Source organism: Molothrus ater, chromosome 13 (assembly GCF_012460135.2).
Source record: "Molothrus ater isolate BHLD 08-10-18 breed brown headed cowbird chromosome 13, BPBGC_Mater_1.1, whole genome shotgun sequence".
In the NCBI taxonomy this organism is placed as follows: domain Eukaryota; kingdom Metazoa; phylum Chordata; class Aves; order Passeriformes; family Icteridae; genus Molothrus; species Molothrus ater.
The window spans coordinates 3,052,625-3,068,382 of NC_050490.2; the positions used below are offsets into that span (position 1 = coordinate 3,052,625).

General features: G+C 45.2%; 1 protein-coding gene across 1 annotated transcript; it reads left to right on the forward strand.

Moving 5' to 3' along the window:
• The first annotated feature begins 611 nt into the window (after nucleotides 1-611).
• Nucleotides 612-15,708, forward strand: LOC118690893 (meiotic recombination protein REC114). Its single transcript, XM_036389883.1, has 6 exons — nucleotides 612-782; nucleotides 1,259-1,348; nucleotides 10,469-10,552; nucleotides 13,443-13,607; nucleotides 14,271-14,339; nucleotides 15,547-15,708. Exons 1-6 carry the CDS (start codon nucleotides 612-614, stop codon nucleotides 15,706-15,708), a joined length of 741 nt encoding a protein of 246 aa, XP_036245776.1.
• The last annotated feature ends 50 nt before the right edge of the window (nucleotides 15,709-15,758 follow it).

A 15,758-nucleotide genomic window follows, 5' to 3' on the forward strand; every position in this document is an offset into this window, starting at 1 on the left:
AGTGTTTTTACAGGGACTTGTCACTTTCTACCTGAGGAAGGATGCATGCTGACATCTTGGCCAGGTTCCACGGGCATGTCACAGGGGCAGGGACAGCCAGCGAGAGCTTCACATCCTCCTTCTCTTCCTTGCTGCGCAGCTCCGACCGCGCTCCCTCACGCCACAAAATGGCGGCCACGGCCTCCGAGCTCCTCTCTCCCCTCAGCGCCGACAGCCGGACCCGCCACATCGGCACGGCCGGGGGCTGCTTGGGAGCAGGGAGAGGCTGTAGCCACGCTGCCCATGGAGGGGGAGAGGAAGAAGAGGAAAAGAAAGGAGAGGAAGGAGAAGAAGGAGAAGAGAGAGCCAGGAGCTGGGCGGGGTAACGCTGAGGCGAAAGAAGCGACCGCACCTCACAAGGCCGGGTCGCCACAGAAGGTGCGGCGCGAGCCCCCGCGTGCCTCGCGCTGATTGGCGAACAATTCCCGCCGCTCGCCCTCTCCTCTTCCTATTGGCTGCTGCTTCCCGCCCAGCTGCCGCGCACTGCCCGCCGCCGCCCCTCAGAGCCTTCAGAGCCCTCAGAACCCTGAGCCCCTCAGCGCCCTCAGAGCCCTCAGCGCCCTCAGCGCGGGATGGCGGCAGCTGGCGGCCCTCGTGGCTCCCAGCCTGGGCTGGCATCGGCGCCGGGCACCGCCGGTGACAGCTCTCTCCTCGGTAGCGCCACAGTGTGGCCCTTGAAGCGCTACGGTCGCTTCCTCCCCCCGAAGGACGGTGACGATGAGGGACGGAACACCTCCTGGAAGGTGCCGGCGGCGCGGGGAGGGCGGTGGGACGGTGTGGGGTAACTGACTCTACTCGGAGGCAAACACGAATAAATGAGGTCTTTCAGGTGTCTTTTTGCGAGTCTAGAGCTAAAGCAGGAATCGGGAGAGATTTTATTTCATGAATTATTAATGACACATCAGAGTGTTAGTGGCCCACTTTTTTTTTATTCCTTCATTCAGCAGTAACCTGTGATAATAAAATCTAGAGGTGAAAGTGGAAGAATCCAGAGGGTTGTCCCAAGTAGTTAAATCTGTATATGGAGGTAGAATTAGTGAAAAAATCATTTAATGTGCCTCCTGTCTGAGGGAGTGAAGGGCAAGTTGCATTAGTGAGATATGAATTAGACACCTGGCTTCTAACAGCAACCTTTGAGACCTTTTATTTGGCACTAGAAATGGGAATTGTAGATCCTGTGCTTGCAGAGCCAGATTTCCCTTTGTCTGTCTTTTTAAAGGTGTTTGAATCAAATGAAGAATCAGGCCCTCTTGTCCTTACCATTGTGGAGTCTGGCCATTTCTTTATTTCCCAAGGGCGAACAGTGCTGGTAAGTTTGTCATGTATAAAGAAGATTTCTCCTTCGTGTTACCATCAGTATTAACTTGGTTTCTTTTCTCAGCTTCATCTTCTCTCCCACTGAGTAGGAACTGTCAGTTTAGTTTTGCTCATGGTAATTCTCATGTGCTACTTTCCCTTCACATTTATCAGAATAATACTAAATGCAGTATTTCCTGCTGAGGATCCACATTTCTTCTGCTGTTCTAAAAATCTAAATTAAGAGGTAATGCTAAGTGTTGCTGATGTTGAAAGATACTTGGGGTTTTTTTCATGATTCTTCTGACTAAGAAAACAGGAAATTTTCTAAGCACTGTTTAGAAATAGGTAAAACTATAATTTGCTAGGTGGTCCAGCTGACTGCTTGCCAATGACCTGCTAGTATTTTGGTTTGACAGTCTGGTTTATCAAAGGGTTTGGTATTTTCTCTGCTGGATGATGAGATTTAACATACAATGAAAGATCCTTGGAGACAAAATCCAAACTTGAGTCAACTGGTTTTCCTGTAACCTGCACTTGCTTAAGCATAACCAGCTATTAAACTAAAGATTTCACAATGACACCAAAAGGAAAATTCTGGCTAGAAGGAGTGGGTTTGGTGCTCTGACACAGAAGACCTTGCTGGAAGGTGGAATTAAGTGAGTTCAGTGCACATCACCAGTACTCAGTGGTGATAACGAGGAGGAGCTGGCTGATAAATGTGTTAGAAAGGTATTACAAACCACTGGAAGATGCTGCAGTGTAAAGATAGCCAAGCTTTTTTAACAGAATGTATAAGAGACTGTTGCAGCTTTAAATATGTATAAGCTTATAAATTAGGTTTTACTGTGCCTTTTAAAGGGTCATAAACTTAGAGAAATTTAAGTCAAGTGGAGAACCATGGATACCCTTGAATTTTTTGGCCTGTGTGTTGGGAACATTGAATAGTTAATGCATGAGCTAACAGAGAGCTGCTGCTGGGGATGGCCCTCAGCTCATTTAGTGAGGACAAGGTAAAAAGGGACTGTGGAAAGTATTTTAGCAGTTGTGTTGAATAAAGAAAAAGGAAGAGGTTTTGAAAATGTGGGTGGAAATGAGACTGACTGCCATCCCTTAGCACATTCTGCTTGGAATGGCTCAGTGCAGGATGCTCCTGTTCCTGTCAGTGACCAGTAGCTGACATTCCCCTGGAAGTCCTTGAGATAACCATATAAAAGCTAACAGAACTTCTGATACCAACCCAAGTGCAGAAAAGGCACAACCCAGAGCTGCAGCCCTTCAAAGACTTGGCTGGCAAAGGCTGAATCTGGCAAGTAACAGGGCAGATAAAAGTGTGCTGTGGGGAAGGGTGAGGGATCAGAAAAGCTGCTAAAAACTTGGCTGAGAAAAGCACTTTTCTTGCAGCTCTTGTGTTCAATGGCCACTGAAGCTTTCAGGCAGCTGCTTTGCTTGAAATGCCAGATGAGGAATTTCTGGGGTGTATCAGGACTGTTCCAGCTTCTGTGAGACACTGAGATACTGTGGGAGCTAGCACATAGTGCAGGAGAGGTGGAACAGACATGCTTGGTAGATGTAACCAAAATACAGTACTGAGAGTTCAAAAGGAAAGAAAAAGAAGTTGTTTTGGTTTATTTCAAACATTAATTTTGGCAACCTCAAAGTTGACAGACTAACATTTAGAATTTATTAAAGAGAAGTTACATAAAGTTGGTTTTACAGCCTGGGGATTGCTTTGGGTGCAGCTCTTTGAGCAGGAGCATTTGGGCTGGTGGCACAGGTGTGTGCTGTGCCTGCAGGACTGAACTGGTGGCACTGGTACATACTGGGACTGCTGTGGGTTTCTGAGATTGGAGCAGCTGCAGTCCTCCCACTGGTCCTCTTGAACCTACCTGAGGGGCTGAAACCCCACAAATCCCCCCTGTGCTCGTTGTCACAGGATCCCAGCCTGGTGTGGGCTGGGAGGGACCTTACAGCTCCTCCAGTGCCACGGGCAGGGACACTGCGCTGTCCCCAGAGTTCCCAGCCTGTTCTTGAGCACTCCCAGGGAGGGGCCCTTCTGCAAACTCCTTCCTGAATGCCACATAACACCAAACCACCTTGCAGTGCTGCTCAGGCTGTATTTTTCTGCAGAAATCATCAGAAATGGTTAATCCCAGTGGCTGCAGCTCCCTCCAGTGCAGCTGTCAGTGCTGTCACAAACCTGTCACAATATTTAAGCGGGCTTTGCACCACCAAGTACAGCCCGTGCCTGGAAGCTGTCACACTCCAGATGCATTCACCGGGGGTCCATTATCCTGTTGTGTCCCAGGGGATCAGGCACAGCTCCTGCTCCACAGGGAATGCAGCAGCTTTGGTGGAATGCTGCAGCTGCTGGCAGGATTTCACTCGGGCTCTCACTTCCTCTTGCTGGCCTGGGCTGTGTCCCTTGGATTGCCAAGGTGTCCTCCCACACCCGTGCGCTGCCTTCGATTGAAATTCCCTCTGCTGTGCTCACAGAACTGCACCCTTTAACTGTTGCTGCCTTGTCTTTTGATCCATCTCCTCATCCCTGCTTTGCAGCCCTTTTGATGTGCTCCAGGCTCCTGGTTTGAGGGAACTGGGTAACAATTATTGGAGCTTTGTACCCCTGCACAGGAACAACATCTGGGTCACAGGGACACATTTCCTTCTCAACGTGCACAACTTTCCATTTTTGTAACATTTTCATTGATGAATAATAAAAGGATTTTTTTTTTCTGTTTCTCACCTATGAACAACATTTGCACAAAACTGAGAGTTGTGAAGAATTTCTGTTTTGCTGATGGCTGGATCAGTATCCATAGTAGGAACAATGTTCAAGTGTTTCTGACTGCTATCAAAATATTCTGTCTGTGATGGGTGTACTTACATATTCTCTTAGTCCTTTTCATTTTATTGAAGTAGGAAAGTTAAGAAACCTTTTCCTTAGGGCCCACTGGCTCTTTTATGATCCGTTTCTAAGAACAATATTTATAAAATAGCAATAAAATACTCACATATCCTAACAACTGTTGGTTTTAATAAATACAGAAACAACTGTTTTCCTTTTGAAATACCATCTATTCCTTGTGCAATGGAATGAAGAGGAGGTAAATGGAACTTCAGAGCATGGAACATAAAAATCTCTGATGTGTAATGCAAATTAAAGAGTGTTTTGTTTTGTTTTATTTTATTCTTTTTTAAACCAAATTCTTCATTTGGAATTAAATTGCAGAATGTATTTTTAGGAGCTGTTTTTGCTGCAGTGTTGTCTAACAGACTGCATATTTGATGGTAGAAAAACCTCATTCTTGTCTACTGTAGTCAATGGAATTTTACAGGAATATCTCAACAGCATCTCTGGTAATTTCTGGCCATGCTCAAGATACATCATGTTCCATTTACCACAACTCTTATTTTCTTTCCCCTCTCTATCAACACATCATGGAAATTACATTTTGGTGTTTTATTCAGTGCAATTATTTCTGGTGCTAGAATTCATAACGTCCTACAAATGAAACAAATTGAAATTGTGAAGAGGACTTACTTAATAGGATAAAATTAATCCAGAATAATTGATTTGTGACCTGATCTTTTGAAGTGTAGACTGAATGTCCTTAGTGCCCTCCTGGTCCCCTCATGACTTCCAATAAGCTACCAGTGCTGAGGGTACAGTAGATTCTAACTCATTAATTAGGCAAGCATTCAGCAGCATCCTCATGTTCCTGATGCTCTCTTTGCAGGGCCTGAGACTCAGGCACCACATTTTGCAGATGAGATTGACAGCAGTTCCCTGGGCAGAGCTGGTCCCTGTGCAATAAATGAGGGCTCCTGGCAGGGAGCTGGGCAGTGAACAGGTTGCTGATGTTGCTCTGTGGTAGAGCCCTGCAAAGCCACAGAAGATTGTTCTTTTATTAAAGTTTTGTTGGATTATTTAGTACCAATATTGCATCTCAAAAATCTCAATTTCAGGTTATTTCAACGTGTGCTGTTGACATGATTGTTTTGGACAAGCTGAGAGTATTTCTGCTCCATGTCAAGGGCTCCTGCTCTTTCCTTTTCTCTTGCCCCAATTCTCCTCAACCTAAGCTCTTAGAATTTTTAGTTTTTGAGATTAGTGATGTCTATTAATGAACCATATTCACCCTAGAGTTTAATGTGTGCTATCAGTCTGGGAAGTACATATTTTCCACTGAGAATGAAAGAATACATCACTGGGACACCCTGAAGAGCTTCAGCCAGCTCATCCCTGAGCATCCAGGTCCCCTCTCTGTGTCACTGGGAAAAAATCCCCAGAGCAGCTCAGGGTGTCCCTGAGGCAGCAGCGTTTGTGCTGGGGCGAGGGCTGTGCCCATGGAGCCCTGCTCCTGCAGGCAGTGTTGGCACTTGGCCAGAGTCCCCTCTGGGGTGGCTCTGTGTGTCCTGCATTCCCTCCCTCTGCAGCCTCCCTGCCCCTGGGCACTCTTCTTGTTAGCTTGGAGGTGACATATATATATATATAATTTTATATATATATATGAAAAAATTATATATATATATAGATAGATATATCTATATAGATATAGATATATATATGGATATATAGATATATAGATATATATAGATATATATAGATATAGATATAGATATAAAAATAAATATATATATTTATTTATATTTATGATTAGGGTTTAAGAAGAAAAAAGGGGCTTTTTGTATGGTTTTTAGCTTATATACTTTTAATAAAGCATGATCTTAAGTTATTAATTATATTACAAGAATTTATTATATATTATATTATATTATATTATATTATATTACATTACATTATATTACATTCCATTATATTTATTATATTATACTATATTATATATTACTATATAATTTATAATATATATAATATATTAATATTTCTATCATATAATATATTAATAATATATTATTATATTATAATATTATGTATTCTATGTTATATAATATTATATTATAATTAATATTGTATAAATATAAATATATTATATTTATTGGTGCAAAGCAAAAGCATTAATAGAAGTAAATTTTTAAATTAAATTTTAATAAAAAATGTATATACATTTATTTATATACGTAATGTAACTTATAAAAATTTTCATGTTTTTTAAATCTATTTTTATGCTGACAGTTTTGGTTGTTTCTTTGCTCTAAATACACATAAAAATCATTAATTATTATTTCTTCTATTAGCTTAGCTTTGCTTACAAACTAGCTATTAAACCCCTCCACAGTGCACATAGAGCACTCTGCTTCATGTCTTCAGCCTTTTGTGTTCTCTGCCCCAGCCAGGCAGGCTTCAGAGCAAGAGGGGAGGGTCTAGGAGATTGAGGCCCAAAAAGGATCATGCAAAGCTTAACATCCTTTTATTCCTCTCTCCTGTCTCTCTGCCTTGATTGGTAGGGTTGGAAATGTTTGCAGGGCCAACTTTGTGCTTCCCTCACTCTATGGGTTGTCTTGTTTGGGGATTTTTTAGGGTTTTTTTGGTTCATGTTGGCTCTTCTGATCTTGACTCAATTTTCAAGACAGCTCATGCTGCAGAAATGAAGCCTGATGTATTTGGCCTTACTTAGATATTGGAAATAGATACAAAAATCTTTATTTCTAGGTGTGTTACAATTTCTACTTCCAGGCATTCAGTAATGAAGACTGGAGTGAAGTTATGTTAGGAGTTTAATTGTCACAACTTTATTCTACAGTCATTAATGAAGAATTTTTAATTTTTAAGTAGAAGACTGCTTATTCTAGGAAAAAAATATTAAAAATACATAACCATTTTATACCTAATTAAAACAAAATACTGTAACATAAACTAATAAACATCTAAACGTAAACAAAAATACCATTTTACAATTTAATCCCAACTTTAACCAAAAAAAACCCCCAAACCCCATGAAGTAGCAATCCTGTGTGAAGAACACCTATCAGTGTCGAGACCTCCCTAAAGAAACAGAGAAAACCAACAACTAAAAACTAGAAAAAAATCCCCAGAGATAAAAAGAGGGAAAAATCCCTCAAAAATCCCTAGAGACAAGTAAAATAGTTAAACCAAAACTAAAAAGTGAATTAGAGAACAGGGAAGCAATGGGGTCAGGAGCTGCAAGTGCCCATTCCCAGCTGAGTCCTGATCCACAGCACGGTACAACCCCTGCATTCCTTTGGGCTGGGAAACTGGAGAACAAACCGGGGCATTTGCATTTCATGGGCCTGCTGGGAGAGGCAGCCCACCCTGCAGAACGTGTCTCTCTAGACCATTCTGGGGTTTAGTTGGTCTTTTTTTAATACTGGTTGTGGTTTAAGGGCAGACTAGATCATGTTTGTGAGCAAGAAGAAGCTTTTCCTCCTGAGCTGTTGTTTACAGAGAGGTTTGTTTGGGAACATCTGCCTCGTGCATGAGTGTGTCCAAAGAGGTGATGCAAGCCAGCATAGCTGAACTGCTACACAAATAACATTTCTTAGCTACAGAGTCATTTTCTGTTCAGATAGGGTTGCAGTCTAACAAAACTTAGATAATCTATTCCTGTGTTGTTTAGCACCACAGGGTTTCTAAATGCTACAATAAAAAATATTCAGAAATCACACACAATACCTTCCAGCACAGCTCACAGCCCTCATTACACAGCAGGTTTCTGAATGCTGCAATGTGAAGTCAGAACAAAAGTATTTCCCAGTCAGTGCAGGACTCCATGGCTGTGAGGCTGGATCAGCATTTCTGGCTCTTGCCTCGTGGCAGCTGTGGTCACATCTTGCCTGCTTCCAAAACATTTGGGAAACATCTTGCTTTGTTTTCCCCTTCAGCTTAATTCCACTCAGTCCTCCCTCTGAGAAACTTCGATTTTGGTCACAGATGTAGGGAAGAATTTTCCTTTGCCCCACTTTTGTCACAAATACACACAAATACATACAAAAGGGGATGTGCCTGACTGAACACTGATGACCAAACTGAATGAAGTGCTGCCGTTTCTCTCTTCACATGGTGAACGTTTGGGCTCTCGTGTCCCTGCCCCGTTGCAGGCTGCGTTTTGGGGATATTCTGGTTAATCTCACACTGCCCTCTGGCATTGCCCCTGCCTGGCTGGCTCAAGGGAACCGGGACCGGCCGCTCCGTTCGCTGCTCTGGCAGCCTGGTGGCAGCACCAATGCAGAACGAGCGCTGCTTCCTTCTGTGCCACCGCCCACTCCCAGAGCGTGTCGAGGGTCAGTCCATCCCCTGTGGGAAGGCTCAGTGGGCTGCAATCCCCAATTACTGCCTTGCAGCCCCCAGGCCCTGCCCCACGCACAGATCCTCCTGCCTTGGAGAGGCGAGGGGCACATTCCTTGTGTCCTTCCCTTGGTTGCTCTGATTCATCCACCTGACTCCACGTGCACTGCCTGGAGTGCCCCAGGCCAGGCTCGGAGCAGCCTGCGACAGTGGCAGTGTCCCTGCCCATGGCAGGGGGTGCCACTGGATGGGCTTTAAGGGGCTTCTCAACCCAAACCAGGCTGTGATTCTGGGAACACAGGGACAATGATTTTAAAAAGAAAATGGTTAAACTGAAATTTCAGTTAAATCAAATTTGGGGGTTGGAGTTGGGTAATCAGCAGTACATAAATAAAAATTCCAAATGCTGGTTTTTCCCACTTGTTTTACCTCATAAAAGAACCTGGGAAACATCAATAAAATAGTTGGTAGGGAAATGAAACAGTGACTGCCTTCTATAATTTCTTTGAAAACAGTTATTATTTTAAGGAGACAACATTTGTTCAACCTTCATCACCAGTGAAAGGAAAAACACTGTAAAACCAGACTGAATATGGGAATAGCTATATTTAAATAAACAGTTGGTGTGTCTCCAAAACAGAAACTACTTGAAATGAACAGAACAAGCACAAGTGGCCACAAGTTAAAGTGGCCTAGTGAGGGAATGGTTTGGCATTGCTTCACTGACAGCATCTGGGGCTTGGTTCAGCCTCTCCCCATTGCTCAGCAGGTGATCTCTCCCTGTTGTTGTGACCTTTAGGCCTTTCCTGCCTAGCACACCCTTTCCTGCCTTAGGGCACCCTGAGTGTGTTCAGTGCAGAGACACCCCACAAGGGACTGGCCCTTTTTGCAGCACACAGGGCAGTGCTGCTCTCCCTGTGACCCCAGCTCTTTTGGGAACGGTGCTTCCCTGCTGGCCGCCATTCTGGAGTCTGTCACAGCAGCTTCTGCCATCCAGTCTGCCTTTGCTTCAACTCTTCACAGTTTTTGAGAGATTGCTCTGGGAAGTGCAGCTAGAGATCTGCATGCAGCTGCTGCATGAGACTCTAGAGCCAGTGGCAGCCCAGGAAAGCAGCAGTCACTGAGGTGATTCCTGTTCCAAAATAGAATGGCAGATGGTTTTGCAGCCTGGACCCACCTACCATGCATGGTGTCTGTGGCAAACACCCCTGGCCCTTCAGGATGGACCTGACTTGTGGGGCTTGGCCCTTAGGACCCCTTGAAAGCAGCCTGGGCTCGAGCCCTTGGTCCTTGAAAGTATTGTGAGTTTGGATAGAATGGGTGCCTGATTTCCTAACACTGATTAATTGTCTGGGGTTTTCTCCAGTGATGGCTCAGAGTGCCTTGGGGGACACAGTCAGTTGCCTTGTTTTTCACTTTCCTGAGGTGTTTTTAGAGGAGCTGAGCAGCCTGTCGAGTTTGAAGAGACTGCCAGTGATGCAAGTGCAGTATAAAACCATCTTTATCCAATTAAGGAAGCTGCTGCTGGGTTCCCTGAGTGCCACCTGGAGCCGAGGCCTCGCCGGGGCTGGGATACAGCGGGGCTGTGCCATTCCCCGGCCTCGCCTGCCCTCTGCTGCCCTCCCGGGCAACTTCAGCGCTCAGAGCTGCACTCGCAGCTGCTTTATTCTGCTTTTCAGGGGCTCCCATACCACGCACAAATGTAAATGTCCACAGGGATGGGAATCACAACAGACTTCGACAGTGTTGTTACTGGATTTAATCCCTGGAGTGATGAAACTTCCACACTGCAGCTGTTTGACAGCTCCAAAAACTGCATAGCTGCAGTGACTGATCTTCATTAGGGCTTTAATTACATCACACAACTTAAACATGTGCTCCTGAGTGCTGCTGTTTGCTGGGCCACTGCTTTGTGCTTTATTTCAGGAAGGCTTTTCCCTGATCGATTCCCACAAGTGGCTGAAGATAGTGAGGAGAGCAGAGTGCCTGCTGCTCCAGGCACAGGCCAAGGTGAGCTGAGCTGCTTGCAACATTCCTAGCATGTAACACACATATGAAGAAAATCTCTCCCTTTTGGCTAAATTAAACTAGGAGGTGTAAATTACCTATGTAAATTAGAATATTTTTTTACTCTAGATACTAAACAAGGATGGATTAAATATTGGTATCTTTTGTAACTGCTAATACTCAGCTTTTAGACTGAGCTCTTAGACAGTTTTTGTACTAAGTTTTTAGACTGAGCTCTCTGAGAGTTAGCTGCTAAAACAGCCAGACTGGTTTTATTTCCCACTCTATCTGCCACAGCTAACAAAAAGATAAAGCAAATCTCTTCCAGGATTCCTCTGAGTCAGGCTGCACTTCAGCAAACAAACTCTAACCAAGCAAGAACTGAGCCATTTTGTGGCTCCTGGCACAGCAGCAGGGTGGTGGTTAAGGTATTTGGTACTCAAGGAAACAAAATGGATGTGGGTTTCTGGTCAGCCACTCAGCTCTCCTGATGAAAAGTGGTTGATTTGCCTTTAAATAATCAAATAGCATTTTCTTCTTACCAATTTATGTAAAAATCTCAGGGTTTTTAGTTCTTAGATGAACTCTGATACTCTGTAAGTATCTTAGTGTTTTAAATTCATGGGTTATGCCTGAAACCAAAACACCTCTGCACTCTGCTTTCTATCAGCTTGTTAGAAAACCTGGCAAAGCTGAAGGCAGCTGGGGCAGGAATCAGTTGTGATGAACCTGCAGGCTGTTCCTTCCCAGTTACCAGAGCAGTGCCCCCGTGCAGCATCAAGGGATTCTGCTGCTCCTCACCAGCAAGACAAAACCAACATCCCACTCAGTGCCAGCTCCAGCAAAGCTCTGAGGGGCACTTCAGGAAAGGAGAATTTTAACAGCCTGAAATTAATTTGGTGCATCTCAGTGTTTACTTACCATAAATTCACACCACTACAACTGCAGTGGTTTTACCACACAGTTTCTCTACTTTATATCCTAACAGTGGATGCAGCTTCTGGGGTCATCTTTATGATAAATTTCTGGTTTATCTTGTACTCCTTGGTTTTTTTTTAAGTCATTAATATTGCATTTACAGTGCAACTTGCTCATCATTTCAAATATGGCTTCAGTAGGACACTGTGGCTCTTAGTCAGCACAAAGAGTTTCAAAACTATGAACAGGAGCAAGATTAATCTTCTTAATAATTTTGCAAGAAATAATTTCCCTTCCTATTGTTCTCCTTGAGCTCAGCCCCCCAGCCCAGCATGGAAGAGGTACAAATGTAATGATTCCATGACATCAGGGGTCTTTAATACTTGAGCCTTTGTGTGGTTCAGGTGTGACTGCCCAGTGCTCAGTTTATGCTATAAACCTTGACATATCACAGATCCCTTTCCACTAAGGAACAGTGTGTAATTTTCAAAGTCCACTGTTGTTTATGAACTGCAAACTAAAGTATTTAACAGTCCTTGTGAGAAACCCAAGGGAGTCCAAATAGCTCAGCCCCAAAATTAATTTGGGGATCTAAACAAGCAGGTGCTCTTTGAAAGTGTCCTAAGGAAACTCCAGCCAAGTTCCTTTTGTGAAATCACTGAAATCAGAACTCACCTGTGTGGCACTGCACAGCTCAGTGCCTGGCTCTGGGAGGCTGCCCCAGTTCCTTAATTAATGAGGGCAAATCCAGCTGGGCACTGGCAAGGAGTGCCACACTTCACATTAGTTTGCCATTTTTCCCTTTAGAAAGCACCGAGCCAGGCTTCTGTGCTTACCCTGCCCTAAAAATCTTTTTATGGGATTCAAACATCTTCAAGCAGCAGGCATGTAAACACAGGGGCTGTCAGCAAGAGCTGGCTCATCTCTGAGACAGGAGCTTTAAAGTGAGAGGTGTCCTCGTGCTCCAGCAGTGTGGGATTTAAATGGGCATTGAAAATGGGGCTGACACTGGAACCTCAGGAAGATGAAGACCTAAATAAGCCAGGCTGGGCCAAGGAGAATTTGCTGCTTTTCTAGTGCTTAAGTTTTTTTTTTTAAATTGAAATTTCAATATCAAACAGAAAGTTCCATTAATTCACTCTCTAAACACTGAATATGCACCTCCCTTACGTCAGCTCCAGGTGCTTAGGCCAAGCTTATCACACACCATAGATTCCATCCCCATTTCAGGACACTTTGCTGAACCTGGGGCACTTATTTAAAATACCAATTATGGCACAGCCCAACAACCTACTCTGGGGGGTCAGAGCTATCTGGGAGTTTTCAGTAATTTTTAGTATCATTTCCCTCTTTGAAGTGATGCATTTTAATTTCCTGCACTCCTATTCAATGTGCTGGTTTCTGTTCAAGGAACATTTAGGTGAGAGCCAAAGTGAATGTGTTGGTTCAGCTCCACACAGGAGCAGGCAGACCAGGGAGGGTTGACTGTGCTGCATCAGGAACCATCAATCCTACTGGTCTATGCCATTCCCAGAATGTCTAGTCCAGATCCAGAGCTAACTTCTGCTTACTCTTGTGTCAGTTTTTTGTCACAAACAACTGTGCAGAGCTGGCACACCCTTACAGGACACTACCTGCAGCAACAATAACACTTAATTTTCCTGCAATGTGTAAAAGCTGAGTCCTGGCAATGCTTGTCCACTTGGCTAAACCTTGAATTAGTGACAGGTGGCCTTGCATCACTTACCCTTTCCTTGCATATTTTTATCTCATTTTCAAATCAGCAATCACAGTCTTCTGGTTAAGCTGCTGGGAAAAACTGAAAATACAGCAGGAAACCATATTTGTTTGTTTTTAAATTGGCACAGTTATCCACAAATCTCTTGCCTCCTTGTTGTCTCCAACAAGCATGGATTTAATGGGAGCCGTTGGAGGCGGTTCCAGGCTGATTTGCTGTCCCTGTGGTTGTGAGCAGAGCGAGTGCCGCATGTTCCGCGTGCAGTTCGGGGGCAGCTGCAGGGAGGAGGCGCGGGAGCGCTGCTGCAGCTGCGTGCACAAACTCAGCCAGTTCCTCCCGGTGCAGGGGGCTGAGGAGCAGAGCCCCAGCCAGGACAGCCAGGCCATGGACACTGAGCACGCAGTAAGTGAGCACACACACACCCAGAAGCACTCACCTCTGCCTGGCAGAGCTGGGTGTGAGCAGTTTCTCACAGCTGGGAGACTGGCTGCATCAAATGGGAGTTGGGAAACTGGACAGGGCAAAAAATCATCAGAGCCACAAAGTAACCCTGGCTCCTGGCTCCTTTCTGTGTGCTCCTGCTCTGCAGTGGTAGTAGCTGCTACAACTGCTTCTTTACAATTTGATCCTAATCTCAGGAGGAACAGAATGTTTCCCCTCTCCAAGATAAACTCCTGAGTAACTGGAAAAGGCAGAGACAGACAGCATTTTCAGGGTGATTATTCCAAAATCTCTGCTCTCTTGGGTATTTGGATCCATGGAAAAGAAGCAGTGCGCTCTTGTGAGCATCCATCCAAAACATTCTTTGAAGTTACTCCTAGGAAGTTGTTTGTGACTTCAGTTTAGCCATGAGCTAGCAGGCCTGTAGTTAAACTGTCATGTCTTTCATTTTTAAAGAGTGGAGCAGATGTGCATGCAGGTTCCATAAAAAGATGTCTTTTTACTGCAGAAGGTAGCTGAGCACATTCCCTTCCCGTCAGTGCTAAAAATGGAACTGCTTCCCCCCCTGCACATACCCACACTCTGCTTGGTAACAAGCCCTTATTTGCATTTGGTATTTTCTAGCCAGATGAGCCTCTCCCAGACTCCTGCACAAGCCTTGGAGAAAGAAGATCTGTAGCACAGCTTGCACAGGTAAAAAACAAACATCTCCTGTTTAGAGTCTGTAACTGAGCCTGAGAATGAGCTGTCTCAGGTTCCATCTGGGAAATGCCTTCCCTGAGCATTGGGATGCCATCATCTACACCAGCAAAACCCTGGATCTGTGTAACGATCCAGAGCCAGGGAATCAGCAGCAAAACAAGGTGTTGGGTGGTGTAATCACCCCATCTGAATAGCAACAAATGACACACTGAGAGCAAAGAAATACCCAGAGGCAACATCCAAATGAATGGCTCTGGCACTGGTTTGACTCTGCAGAAATGATTCGTGCAGATCAGAGCTGAAGCCTGAAAATTTCAAGGAATCACAGAATATCCCATCTAACCCTGCTCTCTGGCAATGGGAACCCACTCTCCTTTGTCCCAAGTCCCTCTCCAGCTCTCTGGGAGCCCCTTTAGGCACTGACAGGGGATCTGAGGTTCCCCTGGACCCTTCTCAACCCTGACCCACATGAAAGCATCCCCATATTCCATGGACAGCTGCACTGAGCAGTTCTGGGTAAACACCTGGAAGTCAACTGTTGCTCACTTACTGGAATTCAGGCCAGTGCAGAAGCAGGTGAGCAGAAAACTCTGCTCTTTTCTGGGTTTGTGCAGTTCCTTCTCTGTGTCTTCCTTACCCTTCTTTCGTAGTCACTGGCTGAGCACAGACTCCCAGAGTGGGATGGACTGGAAGGGACCTCAGAGGTCACCTCATTCCAACCCCAGTGCCACGATGCCCAGAGTTCTCCCACCCCCATGGGAAAAAGCTGGGAGAGGGGATTAAACAGGGATGAAAAGGAAGTTTTAAAATAAAAGCTCCATACTCTACTTCTAAAAAACATTTGGCTAAATGAAAAGCTTGCAAGTGCACGCTTGGTTATCCCCACACATCCATGTGGCAGCACGTACAGCTCATAAACACTGATTACAGAATGGATACCCAGCAGGAAGCCACAGTACCCAGGAGATTGGCATTTCCAGGGTCCATTTCCACTGAAATAATTGCAGTGTAAAAGCTACACTGCAATCACACCCGGACATCAGAGAAAAGCTCACACACACAAATCCCAGCTGACTGATAGCACTCCAAGAGCACCAAACGCAGGCAGCTCCATGTTCCTGCAGCACCCAGGAGGGCTGGGCTGTGGCTGTGTCCTCGTGTCCCAGCTCAGGGCCCCCTTCCCACCTTCCACTGGCAGTGGGTGCTGCAGCAGAGGCCGGAGCTGCCCCCGGTGCTGCGGCAGCCGGCCTGGAGCGCCCGGGAGCTGGGAACCTTCATCCGCCTCTGCCTCATGGACCAGCACTTCCCTGCCTTCGTGGAGGACGTGGAGAAGGAGCTGCACAGGCTGGCCAAGGAATGAGGCACGCCTGGAACCCCAGGGTGCACGCAGCTCTGCTGATTAAAGGTTGA